The sequence below is a fragment of the Brachycentrus maculatus genome, unplaced genomic scaffold (assembly GCF_059751285.1).
Source record: "Brachycentrus maculatus isolate JH-2025_06_01 unplaced genomic scaffold, ASM5975128v1 h1tg001498l, whole genome shotgun sequence".
Classification (NCBI taxonomy): Eukaryota; Metazoa; Arthropoda; class Insecta; order Trichoptera; family Brachycentridae; genus Brachycentrus; species Brachycentrus maculatus.
The window spans coordinates 38211-60294 of record NW_028282133.1 but is presented as its reverse complement, the minus strand read 5'-3'; the positions used below and the strand labels follow the sequence as shown (position 1 = coordinate 60294).

Sequence of the window (22084 nt, the reverse complement as noted above, 5' to 3'; positions counted from 1 at the left end):
TACATTTTTTCAAAAGATTTTGGTTGTGTCAAATCCTTATTCATAAATCTTCACAAAAGAGTAATTTTTGCGCTTTTAATTAAAGTTTTACTTGGTAAATACCACTATTTCAAATGCTTTAATTTAAAATCGAAAGATATTACCATAACTAGGTGTAATATTACCATGAACACGTGTAACATTCACGATTCTATCCATGATTGACTGCCACACTACTCAATTTTTTGGAACTTTTGAGTAAACTTTTTACTAAGCAGAGACCCTTTTAACGTTTGCAGGTTTTTTAAGCTTTTTTGACGGTATGTATACAACGGATTCATAAATTTACATTATTTTGAATTATTCATAGATTCAGCAGTGTAAAATAAATTTATTTATTGAAAATAAATGGTGATTTAGTTAGATAGGCCATATACTTTTCGTGGTTCCCGAAAACCCTAATAAAGTTGCCTCTTTCACAAGGCATCAGATTTCCACTGATTTGGACGTCTTGTCTACTGTTGATTACTCGTTGGCAGTTCTCGTCTGAACTTCGGGACGCAAACCTAACTTGGGAAGATGCATGAAAGCTGGTAGCTGAAAAAATAACTTAGAAGTAGTTTGTGGACTCCGTTTGCTCCACACAGGGAGTTCATATGGTTGAATAATGATAAGAATTGATTGATAAAAAAACATGGTTTTGTTAGTTCCTTGGTTTTTTCTGTGTTTTTTATTAAAAACAAATTGAGTAACAAATCATTAAAACAAAATTTCCCAAATAATTCCACGGGAAGGAATAAAATAAAATATATAAAATGTAAAACATATTTGCCAAACTGCGAGAAGTCTAAGAATTAGAATTAGAGAACAGCGTCGTGGACTAACAAGTAATTATTTTTCGGAATTTGCAAATCATATCATCGGAACTAACCACTCATTTGACTCTCATACACTTAAATTATTACACTCTGTTACAAATAAAGGTCAAGTCATGAATAATTTAGAAAATTTAGAAATACATAAAAATTTAAATTCAGATAAAACAATAATTAATAATATACTGTTTCAAAATACGTCACCATTATTATCAATGTTTCCTTTTACAAAAAAAGTTGTTCCTTAACCCCCCTACCTATATTTATCAACCTATATATACACCTAAATATATTATTATTCAAGTGTTTAATTTTTATTAAAATCCTCAGGAAGGAATAAATAATTTTCTTTGCATGTATTATATTATATATGTTAAGTAAAATATGGAAGGTTGCTATTAAATAGCAATAATTTTTGGGTACGCGTTTCGGGATATAAATATAACGGAGTTCATACGAATGTTCGAACATAACAGAAATAAGGGAACATAAAACATACATTTATTCCAGTTAAGCTTAGAATACGCAATGAATTACTTTAATCATATTTACTTTCGAAATCTAAAAACGTGACTGGTATTTTTATTCAAAATTTCAAGGCTTATGTTATACAAGGTCATAAATATGTCTTACTCATATATTTCTCTTGGCTTTCACGTTTTTTATGCGGAATTCTCGCATTTAGAAAGCTTGCAAATCATTTTTGGTATTAAATATGTATACAACGTTGAGCGGGTTTTGTGATTATTGACGTTCAAATGGTATTGAGACAAAATTATTATAATTTTATTCAAATTCTGTCTTTTATCCAGTAAAAATTAAGATAAATTATCGTATTCAATGAAATAAAAATAATTAATACAATTTTTTGTGCTTTTAAAGAATACAATTATTTCATTTCAAATAATATTTTTTCAAAAACAAAAATAACCTTTTTCATCCTATGTAACTAAAAAACGCAAAGGGGGTATTTGAAAGACCGCAATCACATTAAAATGAGTATAGTACGTAATAATAACTGATGTCCATGTAATGGTCAGCACGCTGGGCTATCGTACTAGAGGCCCTGGGTTCGATTTCCAGAGGTGTTCAAATAAATAAAAGTGATGTTTTCACTCTAATATTTATTCAACGTTACCCTGGACTTGTACCTGAAGCGGAGGGCTGATCACCTTTCATTTATGTGTTAAAGATCAAGATAACACTGCGTTCAAATTATGCAGTAACCTATGTACCATCGGATGCATATGAGGGTTTTAATTAAATAAAATTATAATATGGAGGTTGCAACAAATGACGTAATAAGTAGCATGTTCACAAATCGACTGCGTGAATCGTGGCGTAAACGATTGGACTAACGCAATTTATAAACGCTGTCACTCTTCCATACAGTTGTAGCGCACAGTAGTTAGAGTGAAATAAATATAACATAAATAACACACGGGGACAACCGTTCGCCCATTGGATCATATATCTAAAGCTTTGGTCATTGATCCCCGGGGATATTTATCTTAACAGAAAATTAAATTATATTGAAATTGCTTAAATAATTACAAAGTTATCGAGAAAAGCGTTGTTAAGGGGTATTTTAATAAAATTGCTTTACTGAGCGTTTACTTTTGTAGCGTGACTTGTAAACTTCTTCAAAGGAATGATGAAAGCATTATAAATAATGCACTGGAGTGCGCTGGAATTCATGACATTAAGTTTTGTTAAGTTGGAATCAAACCTGGAGACGTTCAACAGAAAACTTTAGCAGAAGAAACAAAGTGTTATTCCCCAACCGATTGTGATCACATTTGGTTGTGAATACTTGTTGAATTGAACTGCTAACATTATGGTATTATATTTTATTGATATTACCATCGCTATTGCATGTATTTTTCAGATTTTTTTTTGTTTAATCGAAATAAACGTGTTAACAAGATCTTAACAAAGAAGTCTATGTATTAATTCACATAGTTAATTACCTGTAATTGATGAATGATCACGATGACGTGGAATATTTAGTGTTCCATTCATGACAAATGGAATGGAAAAAATAGCTTTGTTCATGTATTGAGGATTTTGTTTAAAATTATTTCATATACTGCCTGAATACAATAGATTAAAAAATTATTATGAATTATTTTTTAAATATTTTGTCAAATCAATTTTTTGTATACTTTTTTTTTTAAATCCTACAAGAAGTAACTATCGATCTTATCAATATCAATAGAAATATTGATGACAAACTTTATTTCTACGGTTCATCTTATATTTAGTATAATAAACAAATGTATTTTATAAACAAACTCAAAATAAAATAATAAAATATAAATAAAGAATTCTAAATGAAAAATTCTATCGAGAATGGAATTTTATTTAGTTCAACATTAAGATATTTACAATAGCTTAAAAATATAATATTTTACATCTTTTTAGAATAAAATTCAATCATAAAAAGTTAAAACTACAATTAAAACCAATATTAAACCATTAAAACCTTTATCACCTACACGTTTTTATTATATTTTGGATCAAGCAATACTTAAAAACGTATTTTAATTATACGGACTAATTTTTGCAGTTGTTTTAAGTACATTAAAAACGATAAATCGTTATTATCGGATATCTTAAAATAACAAAGATCACAGCAAACATTTTGTTTACAATTTATTTATTTATTCGTTATTTCGGTTTGACCACATTGTTGGTTGGTTTTAGCTAAAGGATGGTGGTTACGTTTTCCGGTATATAACTGAGTAAACCGTATAAAAGGCTCTGTTTATCTTCGGGTATAGCACAAAAGGACGAAGTGTTTATAGTCCACAGTGGAGTAATGATGTCAACATAAGGCAATGTTTTATATCGGCCTTGGTTCGGTCCCTCACCCCCGAAATTAGCCGCTCTTCTTCTCTAAATTTTCTTTCTTTGCCCTTGTGTGGGCTTCTGATAAAAATAAAATACAAAGCGTGCTGCTGCCAGCCTGAATTATTATACTCTATGGCAAATATACGTTCTTTATTATTCCACTCTCAAAGTATGGTCTGTTGTCTTAGCTTTTTTGTAAAATGTCTCTGAATGATGTAAATCATTTACCATGGTGCTGTTTGAAAATATTTCAAACATTTATTATTATAAATAAAAAATATTATTATTGTCAAAAGATGAAATGCACCGAAAGTGAAAAAGGTGTAAAATGTGTTTAATGTATGTAAAAAAAAGTGATTTGTAGATGAATGTTGACAATTCCAAATTCATGGTTTTTAAAAAGAAATGAATGCAGAAAAAAATCTGCATGTTTTTACATGCAGATTTTTTTAGTAGTATAGGGGGAAATTTTGAAATAGGTTACCTATATTTGGGAAATATGTTTTTTTAGGAACGAAAAGATTGATAATAAAATGGGAAGGAGAGTGAATGCTGGGAAAAGTGTGAATGATGCATAGAGTTCAGTTGGAGCAAATAAAACCTTTTTAGTGATAGTTCAACTGGCAGTAAACAAATGAGTCCTGGTTCCAACCCTTATGTAATGGAAGAGAAGCATGGTGTTGGCAAAAGAAGGAAGAATGTAGACTGAATGCAGTCAAAATGCGTTCTCTCAGATAAATAACTGCAAGATCGATGTTCAAATGATGATATAACAAAATAATGAAAAGATGTGATACGCATAAATTTGTGATGTGATACGATAAAATTAAGAAAGGTGTGTTAAGATGGTTTGGTCATGTAAATTGAATAAGAGAAGAAAAATAGTAAAATTCTTTCTTCACTAATTCAATTTGACCAGTGACCAGGTTTTTCTCGTTCTGACATTATCAGGTTGGTGTATGATGTCACATATCGCTCACTCCTTTCAAGAACGTCATAAATCAAAAAACTTGATTTTTCAGGAGAACGTTTTTAAAGTTTAAAAATATAATACAATGTATTAAAAATAAATATTAAGCCACTTATTGAACTTTTTACTGTGCACCAGATTCTTTTAGGTAAAACCTGAAGGCTTTTTCTCCATATAAAAAATATTTAGTATATTTAAAAAAAATAATTAAACAATGCCTTTTCTTCAAAAAACAAAAACAACACTTTCTGCCCTGTGGCGTAAATATTAACTTAAAAATATGCCACTTTTGCTGGGATATGGTACATTTTCTGGGAATTCCGAAAACATGCATAACTGAAAATTGACGATTTTTGATTTATGACGTTCTTGAAAGGAGTGAGCGATATATGCTGTTAAAAGCAATATATTTTTTAAATCATGCAAAAGTGGTCGATATTTTTCAGTTGAGTAGTCCACTTGCAAACCACGTTAAATCAAATGAAATATTTAGCCAATAGCGCCAATCGGTAGAAAATACAAAATTTTAACGTCAATATTTAATATTATTTTTAGACATCTCATCAAAGATGAAGAAGAATATGGAAGTCTGGGCATTTACGGGGCTGACGATTGTCATAGGCTGGTTTAAGTGATCATTTTACACACGTGTAACATTAACCAATTCTACCCATTATTGACAACCACACTACTCAAATTCTTGGAAGTTCTATAAATATTAACTAATTTTGAAATATTACTCTTGAATCACTAGAACTACATTAGAGACATCTATTGGTGAATATGAAAATAAGCTTTTTATTGAACAGAAACTCTTTTATTAGTATGTGAGGTCTGAATCCTGGATTATAATCACACACATGAGAAAGCCAGAAAATATGATTTTCATTTTTATTATTTAAGCTTGTTATTTGACCAGATAACTTATTTACAACATTTTGAGTCCAAATACTTGTTCACAAAATATTGTCCATATTTAGCATATTTGCCAAAACTCGTTAAAAAAGGAATAAAATGGAATAGAAAAATCAATACTCTTGCTCAACTATGCCGATTGACAGTTCACTTTCGAAAATCTCTCAAAAAAGCTCTTTCTAATAGGCAGAAGATTCAATTTTCTGCGGATTGCAGGCATTGGATAAATAAACTAATTTTTTAACATAACGTGGTTTGCAAGTGGGCAACTAAATAAAGAGTCAGCCATTAGTTGACCTGATGAGGGAATGGTTATTCCGAAACCTTTAACCGTAAAGCTTAAAGTAGTATTACATAAAATTAAATGAGGATAAGGAAATAAGGAGAGTCTGGGTATTTACGGGGGTTACGACCGTCATAGGCTGATTTAAGTAATTACTTTTAAAAATGACCCGCAAATGCTCAGACTTCCATATTCTTCATCTAGTTGAGATGTCAAAAAATAATACAAAAAATAACTCCTATAATTGGAGATAATACCGATTTGTGAACAAGTATTTGGACACAGTCAAAATGTTGTAATCGATTTTAATCACTTCAAGAAGCTGTTGAAGACTTTCAAAAGCATATTTCTACGATATCAACTTCAGAGTGGCAAAAATGTTTCCAGAATTGATTTGAATATAAACAAATGTATATAGACTTTTATAAAACACTTTGTTTAAAACACGTTGTTTCCCGATTGTTCGGTTATTTTTGTGAAAACTTAAAAGACTACCCTCGTATTACTATACCGCAAAGTTAACAACGCTTTTAATATATAAAATATAATATTTAACAGCCTCTGAGAGTCGTTTTTCATTCATAAAACTCATTTACCTACCTACACGAATTATTATTTAGCAAAAGGCGCGATACTGTAAGGAAAATCACAAAGACTTCGGAATTGTTCGGGTGGAAGTTAAGATATTGAAGTTATTTCTTGTATTTGGAGCTGCCATGAACATTTCTCCAACTTATTTTTATTATACGTCTCGTACGAATGAAACTTGCCAAATAACTAATGGCTCATCCACACAGCAACTTTTGGTCCTGCGGGATTCTGAGGCTTCTGAGCTAAAATCGATACAACCTTCTTCCGTCAGGTGGGCTCCGCGATTGGATTACGAAAATGGAGCACATACTTACCTTTATTTTTAAAGGAAAATAGGGTCCACATATCGTCTACCGATAAAATATAGTCGTACCTCTAAAAGTAAAATTTTCGGGAAAACCAATAAAATTATCGCTTTCTCAATTTATATTGAGAAAATCAATTGAAATTAAGGTATTTACAAAGCTAACAACCTGTTGTAGGTTGGTTTTATAACTAATTCAACTTAATCATAGATTAGGTCAAGAACTCATATGTATGTGTGATAACACATCTATTGTACATAGAATATATACAAGTTCTAAAATTTTAAAAGTATTGTCAACCATGGGAAGAATTGTGAATGTTTTACGTGTATAAGGTGATCACTTATACTAGATGATGTACAATATGCTTATGCAAAATACTGTCAACACCATCAATAGTATTTCATAATATAAATGTAAATTTTAAAAAAAAGTTGTGACATATATTTTGTTTTTATTTCTGGATAGATATTTATTCGAGGTCGTTTTCTGGGTTACGACTCTATTGTATTTAATGTCCAATATCTACAGAGACAAAGGTCCTTCGAGTTATGTTTATCTTCATATCCTCTCTCTCACATTATTTGATGAAAATAAGATTTCTCGATTTCGGGATGAAAGATATTTCTAGGATACAAAAAAACACCCTCACGAATCAATCTAAATAATTTTATGTGACAACCCTCTGTATGAAAGCTAATATTCCACTAATATTTGAAGATATCTTATTTAATTTAGGCACTTAAGGTAAAAAAAAGCACGAGATTTAGAATTTTAAAACAGTCAGAAAGTATACACATAATATCAGTGATGGGATTCAAAATTTTCAAGATCCAGTTCACCCTTTAGGTACCCCCCCTACCACCCTCCCTATAAAATAGTTTTTGAATTTATTCATTTATTTGTTTTTTATTCTACATATAAAGAGAACATTTATATACCAACTCAGAATGCTCCAATTATAATAGTAGGTACAAATTTAAAAGTCAATTACGAGTAATGTAACAATGTTGTAGTGATTTTCTATCGCATTTTTTTGTGTAAAATGTTACTAAATCTCATTGAAGCCATGTGAGAGACCGGCTTGTTATAGAAAGGAAAACATTGTTTACTTGTACATTTTTTCGAGCGTATATCATTCATGATATTCTTTTAACTAAGTGCAATAACTTTTTTTTATCTTTCCAATATTTTTTTCTCTTCGTGAGGTTCAAATATATTTACAACGTGGCGGTCAAAGTAAACCGAGCGTGCTCCGATTCATGATCTCAATAGGAATATTGTATGACAACAAAGGGTTAAGGACCGGTTCGGCGAACTGTAAAAATTTTAGGAACCGGTTGAAGTGAACCTGTGCAAACCGGATGAATCCCACCACTGCATAATATTTATTTAATTTAATAAGGATTTGAACACTAACTTTCTCAATAAGGCAGACAATTGAGCGATATGCCTTGCTCATAATAGCTTCAAAATTGGTTGTGTTTTTACTGTACGATATTATCAATAAAAATGAGTTCAATATACTCAATACACAAAAATATATTATCACCAATTATCTAATTGAAACAGTTATCTTTTAGAAGCACATATACGGTCATTTTCGACATTGGCATTACTCGTTAAAGCGATAAAATCTTAACCGCAAAATCGATTAAATCGAAACTGAAATCATGGAATTTTAGAATTTCACCGTAAAACGGAAAATTTATTTTCATTACAAATAATTATCGAGTTAGCCACATTCGTTCCCTTCAGGAATTTCAGAATTGTCTTTTGTCTCGACATAATTCCTATTAATACTAAATTTGTCGCGTCTGTAAATGTTTTCAGTTATTTTAATTTGCGTTATTGAAAGTTGAAACACGAAACATATTTAAACGACAACTTCCATTAAAATTCACATAAATAGCAAACCATCGGCTTCGTTGTTGTTTTATGTAAGTATTTGTATCTAAATGGCGTAAAGTTACCCTTTGTCGTCAATTCATGGGATGGGAAAACATTTTTGTATTATTTTAAACATGTAAAATGAAAATATTTTTATGAGTACGTTCAGTTAAAAAAAAATAATTGCTTTAAATTGTAACAAAATGTATTACAATTGATTTTTTTCTAGATATTTCTACTAGTTACGCTATGCCTGTCTAAAAAAGAGACTAAGCTCTTGTACTTGAAGGGGACTTACACTTAATGGTTATTGATTGTACATACTTGATTTAAGGATATAAAAGTATTTTTTTTGTTTAGTTTTTTATGTATTTTTTTTCAATAAAATTTTTAAAAGTTTATTTTTTCGTTTATTTTACTTATTGAGGTTTTAGGTTAAAAAGATTAGGATTAAGGTTCACGAAATAATTATATATTTTTAATCTTTTTGACATAATACTCGTTTCAAAACAGTAATCAAAAACAGTAAAAAAAAAATTGTCCGCCCCCGTTGTATAATGATCAGCGTGTTTAGCTACCGTGCTGGAGGTCCTGGATTCGATTCCCAGGGGGGTGAAAATAAATATTAGTGATTTTACACTGTAATATTTATTTAATATTACCCTGGACTGGTTCCTGAAGCGCAAGAGTGATCACCTTGCTTTCATGTAAGTAATGATCAAGATAACACTGCGTCAATTCGATGCAGTGCCCTATGCACCATTTTGTGCGGATAAGGGTTATAAGTAAAAATAAAAAAGGTTTTAATACAGTACGAGAATAATTGGCTTTTTTCTGTTCAACCTTGTGTTTTTGATTTTTATATTATTTTATAGAAACAGGTATTTTTTTATTTATTATTTTAGTATAAATTATCTTTGTCTTAGTTTCTCATTTGGTTTGAAAAAAAAAATGTCAGATTAACAAAAGGTAAACCTTTCGGGACAACACAGGCGGGTCTTTCTAGGTAAAACGGTTGATCACTCGGACCAATAAAAGAAAGTCTTTTAAACTAATACTCAGAGGCCCTAAGGGTCGATTAGTGTATTTTATTTCATGTAAATATTTCGTTTGCTTACGAATCTACAAAGAGAGAGACCTTTGAATTTTTAGTTTTGTTTTATTCCGTAATTGAACAACTGATTTTATCATTTACAAGTTTTAAGATGAGATTTTTTATATAATTTTAGTTTTTATAATCCAAAAATAATAACGAGATACTAATGTGTATTTTTTTGTTTTATAAAATATATTTCAAATGACGAGACGAACCAAAAAACAGTAAAGTTAAAAATATATTACTGCCTGATATATCAATAAATAAAATAAAAATCTTATGTAATATTTTTTCTGAGCTCAATTTTTATTCTGCATATAAACTATGTATCACATTCAATTCAAAAGAATTTAATGAATTTTTTTTAAATAATTGTTTTTTTTTATTAGGTTTTGAAAGCTCTGCTTAAATGAGTATTTTTCGCAAACTATTTTTGACGACGCGACAGCGTAGTGAAATTATTAAACGCTCCATAATTTTCTTTCATAAATAAGAAAAGGTCCTTGATTGTGATGCTACCCTTTGTAAAACAGGCATTATTTTATATTCCTACTGTTATCTCCAAAATGTTGGTAACGTGCTTGGATGGACTAAGTTTCTTATGAAAAACTAATAAATTACTTAACTCAATATAACTTAGTTACTTAGGAAAGACTAATAAATCTCGTATGTACTATCTTTATATATTTGACACAAGACTATATTCTACCAAAATTCTAAAGACGTTATATGAATTTAAGCTGTTATTGTCAAAAATATATTTTTTCTAACGTGACAAACAACTACTGCTGATCCTTATCTGGATCCAATGGTGCATAGGGCACTTCATCAAATTGGCGCAATTTTTCTCGATCGCTTATTATATGCAAGCAAGATGCCAAGTACCAGCAAAATGTAAAAATAAATAAAAAGTAAAGTAAAAAACACATATTCATTTTGACTTTATTAATTTAAAGTTGACCTTGACTGGTGGTACCGTAACAGTCAAAGTAAAAAGCTGGCACGCGTAAAAGTAAAAAAAAAAATTAAAAAAAATCGCAGCCAACATAACAAGGGTAGTAAGTAAAACTCTGGAGTAATGCAAACAAATTATTAATCTACATATAATGCTTAAATTAAAAACAATTTTAGCAAACATTTACTTGAAGGTAAAATTTTATTTCAAAATTGATGATGTTTTGATGACTCAAAATCAAATATAAGATTTTTTTAATGCGGTGTATAATTGCTAATTATTTCAATGGAATTTTTTGTTAAAATTCCACTGTAAGTTTGTTTTCTCTGAATTAATGATAGAAAAATTAATTATTTTCCACAGAAGAACAGAATAACAGGCGCAGCGGAATTCCACAGTAATGAGGCCGCGCCCTTATAAGGGGGTGCTAACATTTTATTAATCTCTTTCAGGTATCAAGGGGTAGTCTTTGTCGTATCGTAGGGTATCTAAAATTTGCCTCTAGTACTATCGTTAAATTAGGCAAAGTATAATATAATCTTATTCAACTGGTTTCAATTAAACTTTTATTGGTCTAAGATACAAAATTTCATCCGGTATCGTTAATGAAATAATAATTTAAGAGATATTAAAAAATATCGAGGAAGTTAAGCTTATTCTTTATTAATAAAAATGCAAATTTCAGATTGTTAACATTTTTAACTGTCCACCTCCGTAATGTAATTAATGGTCAGCACGCTCGGCTACCGTTCTGGAGGTCCCGGGTTCGATTCCTAGGGGGGTGAAATAAATATAAGTGCTTCTTTTCACTTTAATATTTATTCAATTTTACCCTGGACTGGTACCTGAAGCGGAGGGCTGATCACCTTTCCTTCATGTGTTAACGATCAAGATAACACTGCGTTTATATGATGCAGTGCCTTATGCACCATTGGAGTGCGGATAAGAGTTAGAGAGAGAGAACATTTTTAGAACCGATTTCTTTAAAAATTTTATACAGCATTGCATTCGATTACTTAGTTGACTCTACTGAATGTGTGTATATTAAGGTATTATCAAATTGAAAAAAAGTAAACCTTTTTTCAGAAAAAAAAATTAAATGAAAATTTTTGAATTGTTTTATGAGTAAATAATATTTTAAAAGCATTTTAATTTTTCAATTTCTGAAAAAAATTAATAAGATCCAAAATTTATTTAAGGAAAACATTATTGCTTTATTATTCCAATCGGTAAAGATAACCCTGTCTTCTTCGGGGATTCTTCATCACAATCCTTGAAGTAGAAAAGTGTCAAAGGCGGTTGGAAATATGTTACAACTTTTTTTTTAAAAGGAAATGAATGAATTTTAACTATTCCTGAAAAATATAAACGTATATTTATCGTAATTAGTTGAAAAATTTGGACACAAAATAATGTATTTAAACATAAACTTTTGGGTTTTATTAATTTTTACTCATTTTGTGACTACTATTTTACAAGTACATTAATAAATCAAATTTAATAAACATGCTTATACACATATCAATCGAAAGTGATAAACAAACACATTGTTTGTTTTACACTTTCGATTGAAGTGTTTTTTTTACCCCTTTTTACAAAAAAGTAAAGTTAGTTAAAAAACTATTTCGAATTAAAGTTTTATTTGATAAATACCACATTCATTAAAATCTTTTGTGACGTGTTGTGTTTCACATCATTTAACACCATATTTGAAATTGACGTGAAATGCATAGAAATACGTATCACAATAGATTTTAATAAATGTGGTATTTACCAAGTAAAACATAAATTCAAAGTGGATAGATAGTGATGCAAAATGCATCAAAACAGGGGTAATTAAAGATTTTAAGAAAAAGTGGTATTTGTCAAGTAAAATTTAAGTTAAAATGGAAAGATATTATTATAAAGAATTATTATTATTATATAATTATAAAGTGCTTAATCATTTAAGGACAATTACTCTCAAGTGATAGTCGACGTCAGGTGGCCTGACATGATATTTATAGAAGAAGAATGCTGAAATCAAGTAATGAAAAAGTGTTGTTTTTTTCGTCTGTTAATCAATTTTTTTGTCTAGAATTTTTAGGGAGTAAAAAGCATTCGAATTAGAAAAAAAAAGTGTTTGAAATAAAATATTTGTTGTTTTTAAAAATATTGTTTTCTTCGTCTGTTGAGCGAATTGTTTGAAAATATTGGTACAAAAAATAAAGTGGGTAAAATATAATCTTACGTCTAGTTGGGCCCCCACGGTGGTGAAGTTCCTGAAGGGCGGTCTCCTCTCCCGGACGTACTGGAAGATCTTGGCCTCTTCCCGGAGCCACTCCACCTTGTACAGGAGTTCATGCTGCACGTTGTGAGCGCAGTGCAGGGTCACGGAGGAGCCCCTGGGGGCGTAGCGGGCCATCTCCAGGGACACCATGACCTCGCCAGAACCACCTGGGGACAAGGTAGGGTCACTCAGTTGAATATAATTTTTTTTCTCAGATTTCTTTGTCAATTTCCTAGTACTTTTTTTACAAAAATTTAAGTAATAAAAGTATTTTACCGCTCACCGATATTTTTATGTCTACCGGTTTTGAGACGTACTGTCTCTTTGTCAGGACAATCTCTACAACAGCATGCAAAAAATACTATTCGTCACCACCATTGCGATATTTTAGATGCTTCAACTACACAAAATGTTTATCACATGGGATTTTGGTCGACCCGAGAACCAACATTCACTAGGGGTTGCAGAACAAACATGCATTAAGAGCCGAGATCCGACATGCACTAGGATTTTTTTTTGTTTCTTCACACATATAATTACAAATTACAAAAATTTGCGTTCAATGAGTTTTTTTACATTGCTTTATTTATTATTGAAAATTAAATACTTATATTAGACTACTGATTGAGTTTCATATAATTTTTTTTACATTTCAACAAAGATTAAGAAAAATATAGCAGTCTGGGTATTGATGGGCCTTACGACCGTTATAGTCTGTGAGTGATCACTTTACACACGTGTAACATTCTACCCATGATTGAAACCACACTACACAAATTCTTGGAAGTTCTATATATATGATTCAATTTCGTAACATTGTATTGAATTTTCACTAGAAATATCAATGCATATGTATATTGGTGAGATGTAGAAGTTTTTTTTTTACTGAGCAGAAACTTTTTATTTTTGTATGTATGGTCCAAATTATGGATTATAATAGAAAATATCCCAGAAAATATCTCTTACAAGAAGATATCAAAGAGATTCATTTTTTTATTTCACCACACATTTAATAACAAATTACAAAAATTTGCTTTCACTGAGTTTTCCCATGCTGAGGGTACATGTTACATTGCTGTATTTATTATTTAAAACTAAATACCTAATTAGACTGCTTTTAGAATTTTACTTCACGCGACTATTTTCGATAACTAAAGATGTTTTTACTGTCATGTGAAAAAAATCTAACAAGCAATAAATCATTCAGGTATTGGTATTGGATGTGATGTTGATATTAAAGGTATCCTTACTTGATTTTAAAAAGCCATCGTTCTTCTCTATATGAAAGAATACCGAGTTCCGAGACCATTGCATATATACGGGTTTAAAAAATGTGGAATACGGCTGTTCAAAAATAGCCAGAATGGTAAACGTTAAATAAGCCTTCGGAGTGATCACTTAATTTACCTTTGACAAGCCATAAACCAAGACTTTTATATTCTTCTGGGGAGAAAACACTGATTTGTGAACAAGTTTTAATTTTTTTAGTGTTACTTTATATTTCTCCTTCCTGCTAAATCTATTATTTTATATAATACCCTTTTTTTGTTTTTTGTTTTTTGTTTTATCTCTGAATGTTTTTTAATAGTTTTATAACATAAATGTGGAATTGTTTAATTTTTTTTTTTAACGTAACTATTTTTTGTTAATGTAATGTTATGTTTATTATTGTTAATGTAACTATTATTTTATAAAAATTTTTATATGTTAGCTGTACAATTCCCGAATAATTAAAAATAAAAATAAAATAAAATATGATTTTAAACTAAAAAGTTTACTCCATAACATTTAAAAGCAAAAATGTCGTTTCATTTTTCAGTTTCAATGTCATTCCATCTGATGAAATAAAAATGAATCTTGATTTTCATTCCGTAAACCAAACTGAAATGTTAGTGGTTAAAACTACCATTTAGATTCCTTCTTAAATTAATTATCAACTAAATCAAGTCTATCGTGACAACAGCGGTGAGTAGGAAATGATTTTTATTATTCATTAGCCTCATTTACACACATGTAAGAATATTAAGGACACACCTAACACATTCCTAAAAAATAAAACCCGAAATATTTTTGTACCTCGATGAATAATTACGAAAAATTATTGAAATTTTCATCGGCAATGTTGCAAATTGTACTTTGTTGTTAATCTAGAAATAATATTTTTATGATAACTTTAAATGTAGATTTTGTGTGGGTACTGAAGTAGTTGCGAATTTTTTGACTTCTTAGTGGGGTAGTCAATGCGTTTGTCTACCGTACTGGAGGCCCCGGGTTTGTTTTTCAGGGAGGTTAAAAATGGATTTTTAACTTTAATACCATACACTGTATCATTAAGTAAAGGGTAAGAAGTTGGGAGTTATGGGTTTAATCTCACTATGCTATAACTTTCTTTTTATTTTAAAACAAAAGCTTTGTTAATTTTACTTAGAATATACTAATTTTTGAGTAAATCATAAAAATATTAAAAAAAAACCTTTATTCTTTTAGAGTAAACAAACTGGAAATATTAAGAACAAAACGTTAAACAAAACGTAAACAAAGGGAATAATAAAAAAAACAGAATTCACCGTTTTTAATGAACTTCATACTTTTTATGAAAAAAATTCAATATTTTTTTAACGATGCTTTTATATGAAAATCTCTTTTGAGTTACTCATTAATATAGAACGATAGCCCAGGGGTGGAATCACAGTGAAAAGATAACGCGTTAACTGCGTAGTGTAGACAACTTAACATTACTCCAGGACTTTCATTTTAACGATGTTGGTATTTTGAAACGGGTTGTCGATTAGTGCTGCTGGAAGTTAGTGACGAAATTGGTTTTTTTATTTAAGAGAAAAGTAAACCTCAAATTATGAACATACAAAATTAAAACAGAGAGAATAGAATGCCATACCACTCTGTCTTTGTAAATAATCCTCACCTTCTCTGCATTCATGCATCTCTTCATACATACTCATCGATTTTTTCTTTACAAACTACTTTCATGTATTTGAAACACTTTATCATGCTATGCTTTGTTTGGTCTTCTTCTGCTTCTCTTTCTTACAATTGCCCTATAATTTTTTTTCTCTTATCATTTTTAAACACACAAATATATCAATTTAGCAACCATCTCCTCATTCATCGTTCACTTTGTGTAATATCACTTAAAACACTACTTTGTGACTACTGGTTTCGTAGTAACCATTTCATCATCAGGTCAAAAGTACACTACATTTGAACTGATGATGAAATCGTTATTCCAAAACCGGCAATAATGAAGTAGTATTTTAATTGGTATTACAAAAAGTGAACACTGAATGATAAAGAGATTGTTATATTACTATACCAAAAAATTAAATATTATTTTTATATACTAGGTATATTTTAATTTCACAGTTATTCTGTAAGCATAAGAAGCTCGTTATTATAAAAAAAGAAATCAAGTTGTAGTAGGGTGAGCTCGAACCCAGAAACTCCGAGTCCGCGACTCTAACCAAGTGACCACAACCCAATATTTGATTAAACGATGTAAGAATATTAGACAGAATGATTTTATCTAATCGATACTGGAGCATTACAACCTTTTCAACATACCAAAAATAAATTATGTGGTTATATACAGAATACGGGTTTGGTTAAATATAAATGTACTCGTGGATTAAACCCCCAAATAAATAGAACCGCAAAAACATCCCTCAGTATTTGGATATAAGATCCTCCCAGATTATGTGTATGGAAGAATATATTGTATGGATTTGAATAATATCCTCTCGCATAAGAACAAAAGCGCGAAGAATTCATACATACAGGATGACACAAATTTAACCACCCTATCGGAAATTTTCATAATTTTTTCAAATGACATCGTACTTCAATCATATTTGACATTTGTGAACTAGACAGCTGTAGTATACAAACAGATTCAAGGTGGCGCAAAATTAATGATGCATTTTTGTTTTAAAATACTTTAAAAAAAAAATAAAAAACAAAGATTTCGAGTAAAGAAAATCTTCATTTTTGCGTATTTTTTTTGTAAGGTAAAAAAGATGATATCCGTCAAGTGGCTGCCACTTGTATTGAAACATATATTCAGGGCTTTTTTTTTCACGAAATGCGGTGGAACAACATTCCGGCACCTTTTTTCATAGATATGGATTTTTTTTAATTTTCAAAACTATTTACACGAAACGATGGTTTATGGCGCTTACGTAAATATAACCTTACGTAAATTTAAAAATGCATAAAATTGATAAAATACGGTAAAGTAATGAATATTTAAGTGATATTTGAAAATATATATTTTTAGTAAAAAGCTTGACATGAAGTAAGTTCCGGGAACTCATATGTTTGTGTACTGCAGCTGTCTAGTTAACAAATGGCAAATATGATCGTCGTACAAGCCAATTGCAAAAATTATAGCATATTTCGAAAGTTTTTATTTATTGTTTCGGCATTCACTTTGTGGTAAGACATGATGAAATTACAAGAGAAAAACGCTTGCTTTTTTACCACTTGAGTTTATTTTATTATGACGACTAGTTTCGGAAGCTATGCTTCGATCTTCAAGTCTAAATATAAACAGTTAATATATTTTTTTTTACAATCAAAGTGTTTTTCTTTTACAGTCTTCCGATAGGTTGATTATTTTTGTGCCGCCTTGTATTACTCGCTCACGATTCTCATTGCGAGGGTAGGGAGAATGTATACCAGTGAAATAATTTTAATTTCGCCCTTAGAATTCTTTTACCCATTATTCGCATGCTGAATTTTCAAATTTCTTCGTTATGGCGACGTTCGTGCACAGTAGCGAAAATTTCTAACCCGGCGCGGGTACAATGTATGTAATTCATAATAAAAATTGTATTAAAAACTTTTTCATCAAGATGAGATTTTATAGGGAAATTCGTGTACGTTTTGTTTGTTTTTAGTATGTAATCACAGTGACTCGACAGTCGTATACCCGTATTCGCAAATGATCTTGAAATTTAATTTTTATAAGTCCAGTAGTAAACAAAGATATCTCGGTGCCATACAAATTATCCAAATTTATTATAATTTTCTCAATATAGGTGAATAAGAATATGGAAAAGTTGGCTTTGATCTATTTTGTTTTCTTTTTCTTTTTAGTGTCATGTGTATAAAAATAATCACATCTTCCCATAGATTAAATAAAGACATCTTACCAAAAATTAAAAAAAAATCCAGGCATTTACAAGGCTTATGATCTGTCATAGGCTGATCGAGTGATTGTTTTATATAGTGCAATATTCACCATTCTACCCATTATTGATAACACACTACTCAATTTTTTGTAACACTTGCATATATCATTTTTCTCATGATACTGTACATGTGAGTTAACTGGAGCAATCTATGGTTATCTAATCTAACAGGTAGCAGGTATTTTGAGTAAATGAAAACCTTTACTGCTGTCGGGGTTAATTTAATATTCGAGCAGTTTAAAGTAAGAGAAAGGATTATATTTCGAAGGAAGTCTTCACAAAAGACGCGCTTATCAGATTTTCCTGTCAATAAGAACGGTAATTCTAGATTACTCGTGTACGATTAACAATGAAACATTTTATTTAACTCTAAATAAAGAAATAAATGAACAAAAAAAACTGATTTGCAAAAAATGAAAAAAAAAAGTCATTTTGTCTGTAAGAGTTGTCCGCCTCCTTACTGTAATAAAGAAGTCAACACAATTTTCTACTTTGGTTTGATTTTCATTAGAGTTAAATAAAATGTTTTAAGTGTGTCCAAATTCATGATAAAGAATACTTCATTTTATAATGGTTTATTAATTCATTTTTCTCGAAATCAAAAATAAACTTGCATTTAGAGACCTGGATTTTAAATTAAACCTTAGACTGCCCATAGTTTTAAGTTTAATCCAAAGATGTATGGGAGAATAATGCCTGAAGCAAAGTATGACCTTTTTTGATAAGACGGATTAAGTAACTATAGTAATTCTTTACAATTGGGTGCAGTAAGACTCAGATAAATAAAAAATAAACGAGTCTATCACAGAACCCGAGAATTATTTTCGAGATTTGAGATAAAAATAATTTAATGATGTTTTCAAAAGCATCATTAATTTTTTGGTATGGTGATACAACAATTTTATTATCATTTAACGTTCATTTTGTGCAATACCATTCATAAACTCTACTTCCCGACTGCCGGTTTAGGTTTACAACAATTTCTTCGTCAGATCAACTATGGTTTATAGTAGACACGATGAGGGAAATAGTTATTCCAAAATTGCTAGTCGAAAAGTAGAGTTTCTGAGTGGTTTTACATAAAATAAACGATAAATAATAAGAAGAGTGTTATCAACCCTCTGTCTACTAAGCGGGTCCAACTGACCCGTTTCACAATTAATAATAATATTAAAAATAAATTTGGATAATTGATGACCCCATTTTCATAAAATACTACCTCAAGGACACATCACTGTGAATGATGGGTTTATTGAAACTCTTAATTTAATATACAAATTATACACAGATACCAATTTTTGTATAAAACGTACAAGATAGTTACATGTAACGAAATCACCATACTTTACATATGAATCCATTGGACCCAGTATGGTAGTTATCGATAGCTTTTGTTTGTTTGCGGTAGACCGAGGGTTAATTATGTTGTCTGTTAGATGTAATCACATGCATGTTTAGCACTATTCAAATATAATACTTTTAAAAATTGCAGAATTATACGTTGCATGCTTGTATTTAATAAAAATTTATTAAGTTTTTTTCATTAATGCATTCTTTTTCTTATTGCATGTCGTGATAAAACAGTCCATGCAAACAATTAAAATATTTTTATGTTAACTTATTTATTGTTCGTTATTCACAAAACCGTGAAATTTTCATAACTTCTTACAGCTATATAAAAATGCTTTTAGTAAAAAAAATAAGAAATAAACTATAAACTTTTTGTAATGTTTCTTTTTGAAATCGTTCATTTTATGTAATCGTGTAAACTTTTAGTAAAAAAAATTAAGAAATAAAATACACTTTGACGTACATACATATTTTTTTGTACACATAACTCAATAATTCAAAGACTCAATACACTACCTTTGAGTCGTTGAATTATTTTTTTTACCTTTTTTTTAATAAAAACACTAGAGTACATATACATTTGTTTGAAATAATAAAATAAGAACTGTACTTTTTCCACATGAATTTTATTTGGTGTTAGGCTAGACAAAATTTTGTGTTGTGTATATGGGGTACAGGGTACAGGGGTTCAAAACCAAATATTTGATGTCCAAAACATTAATATTTTTTCCAAAACGTTACTGAGCGGGTTACACAAATTTTGATAAAACTTTGTTTTTAAATGGTGAAAATAGATATAACGCATCAGCTCTAAGCTAAAGTGGGTCGTAGAAAAATCCGAAATGGATTTAATAAAAAATAAATTTCTTTAGTTATCGCGCTTAGGGGTAGTCTATTGAATATAAAATATATCCATTTTACATCCTTTTGAGCATCCAAGTTTCTGATACAGGTGAAACTCCTGAACTCGAGGATGAAGGAATAAAGCTTTCAGCCCCGATGCGAAGGAATTTTTTTGTTCGAATACCCTTTTTAATAGGTGGCGGAAGAGCTTTTGCATGTTACATGGCAATAGGTAGAACTTGTGTACCGGTTTCATTTGTTGCGTGGAGAGAGAGAGTTTTACAATGAAAAATCGCGTATCACGCCCTCATTTACACGTACAAAATAAGGGAAAACAGATAATAGGGCTGGCTTCTGTTATCCGCTCAGGAATGTCTTATTGATTGGTTGTGCAAGGACATGAAAAATATTTTTGTATCGTGATATGAGAATATTAATTTAAATCTTCATGACAATGTTCTTTGCATGCTTTAAAATTTCATGGAAGTAGTTAATTTAACCATTTACATTGTTCAAAATATTTACTGGGGAGATTAGAACAAAAGATTTGGATGAGTGAAGAGAGAACGGTAAACCAAATTTATGAGACAAATGTGGCTGGTAAAAGGAGCAGAGGAAGACCGAAAAAAACTTGGCATGATCAGATATTTCAAATACTTGAAAGCTGTCAAAACCATTTTTGAAATAATCGGGGGGTATGTATGAGGAGATGCATGAATGTTTCAGCGGCAAAGAATGTTTGCATGGACAAAGTAGTGTGGCATTCTATTCTCTCTGCCTATCCCTGCGGGGAAGCAGCGTGATGGTTAGTTAGTCCGTTATATTCCCATATTCAGTCGAAGATGTTTACAAAATGAAACGAATGAGTGAAGAAAGGATAGTAAAATAAATAAAATAAATTAATGGGCAAATGTGGTTGGTGATAAAAACTTGGGGTCGAAAAATGTTTGCAAAGATAGAATAGTGTGGCGTTCTATTTTCTAGCGAAGCAATTTCACATAACAAGGTTGTCACAACTCACCTGTCATTTCCCAGCTGAAGACGAGCAGAAACACCCCCACGGACAGCTTCCCCGTCGTATAACAGGACGCCATTGTTATTTGTCAATGGCACTCGAGCTTGCGGGGACCATCACTATCACTCGGCGGCCATCTTGGTGTTTCTGTTCCTCCGACTGGCCGCTTCGCGCGGGAAAGTGAAATTACGCGGGAACCATGTTTAGACGCGCGAAACACTTCACTGTTTTTATTTTAGAAGTCACGTTTATTATATTTGTGCTTCTGTAAAAACGCCCGTTATTAAAACACTTTTGAAAGGGATTGTTGGATGAAATTTCACGCCCGGGTAACTTTTATTCTTGTCGCAGATGCTAATGATTAATTACTCCAAGTTTATTAAACTCCAGGATTTTTTCTATTTACATGACGTTCTGACTTAAATTCCTACAAAAAGTATGTTTTATGATGTGAATTGTGAAATCTCAGAGTAAATGAAACGTAAAACCCTTTTTAATTATATGTATACGAGTATATATATTTCGTTAAAGGTTATAATATTTTTTTTAGCTAACGCTATGTCATCACAATTATAACAGGTGATAATTTTGTTAATAAAAAACAACAACAACGAAAGTTGTTGCTTTATTCTTGGATGAACTTTAAGAAATATATGATTAAATAATGAAATAATAACTTTAGAGTTTT

The 22084-nt window shown here is 30.3% G+C and overlaps 1 protein-coding gene across 2 annotated transcripts in view; it reads right to left on the bottom strand.

The window, feature by feature from the left end:
* Positions 1-21823, bottom strand: part of LOC148298920 (uncharacterized) — a 33575-nt gene extending 11752 nt beyond the window's left edge. The window contains exons 1-2 of one of the 2 annotated variants that reach the window (XM_088276528.1): positions 21403-21823; positions 12943-13148 (exon numbers count right to left, since the gene is read on the bottom strand). In XM_088276528.1, the coding sequence (XP_088132654.1) occupies positions 12943-13148; positions 21403-21475 (279 nt within the window). In that variant the 5' untranslated portion in view covers positions 21476-21823. The remainder of the gene's footprint in view (positions 1-12942; positions 13149-21402) is intronic. The other variant, XM_088276529.1, reaches the window with a different exon arrangement.
* Positions 21824-22084: the final 261 nt, after the last annotated feature.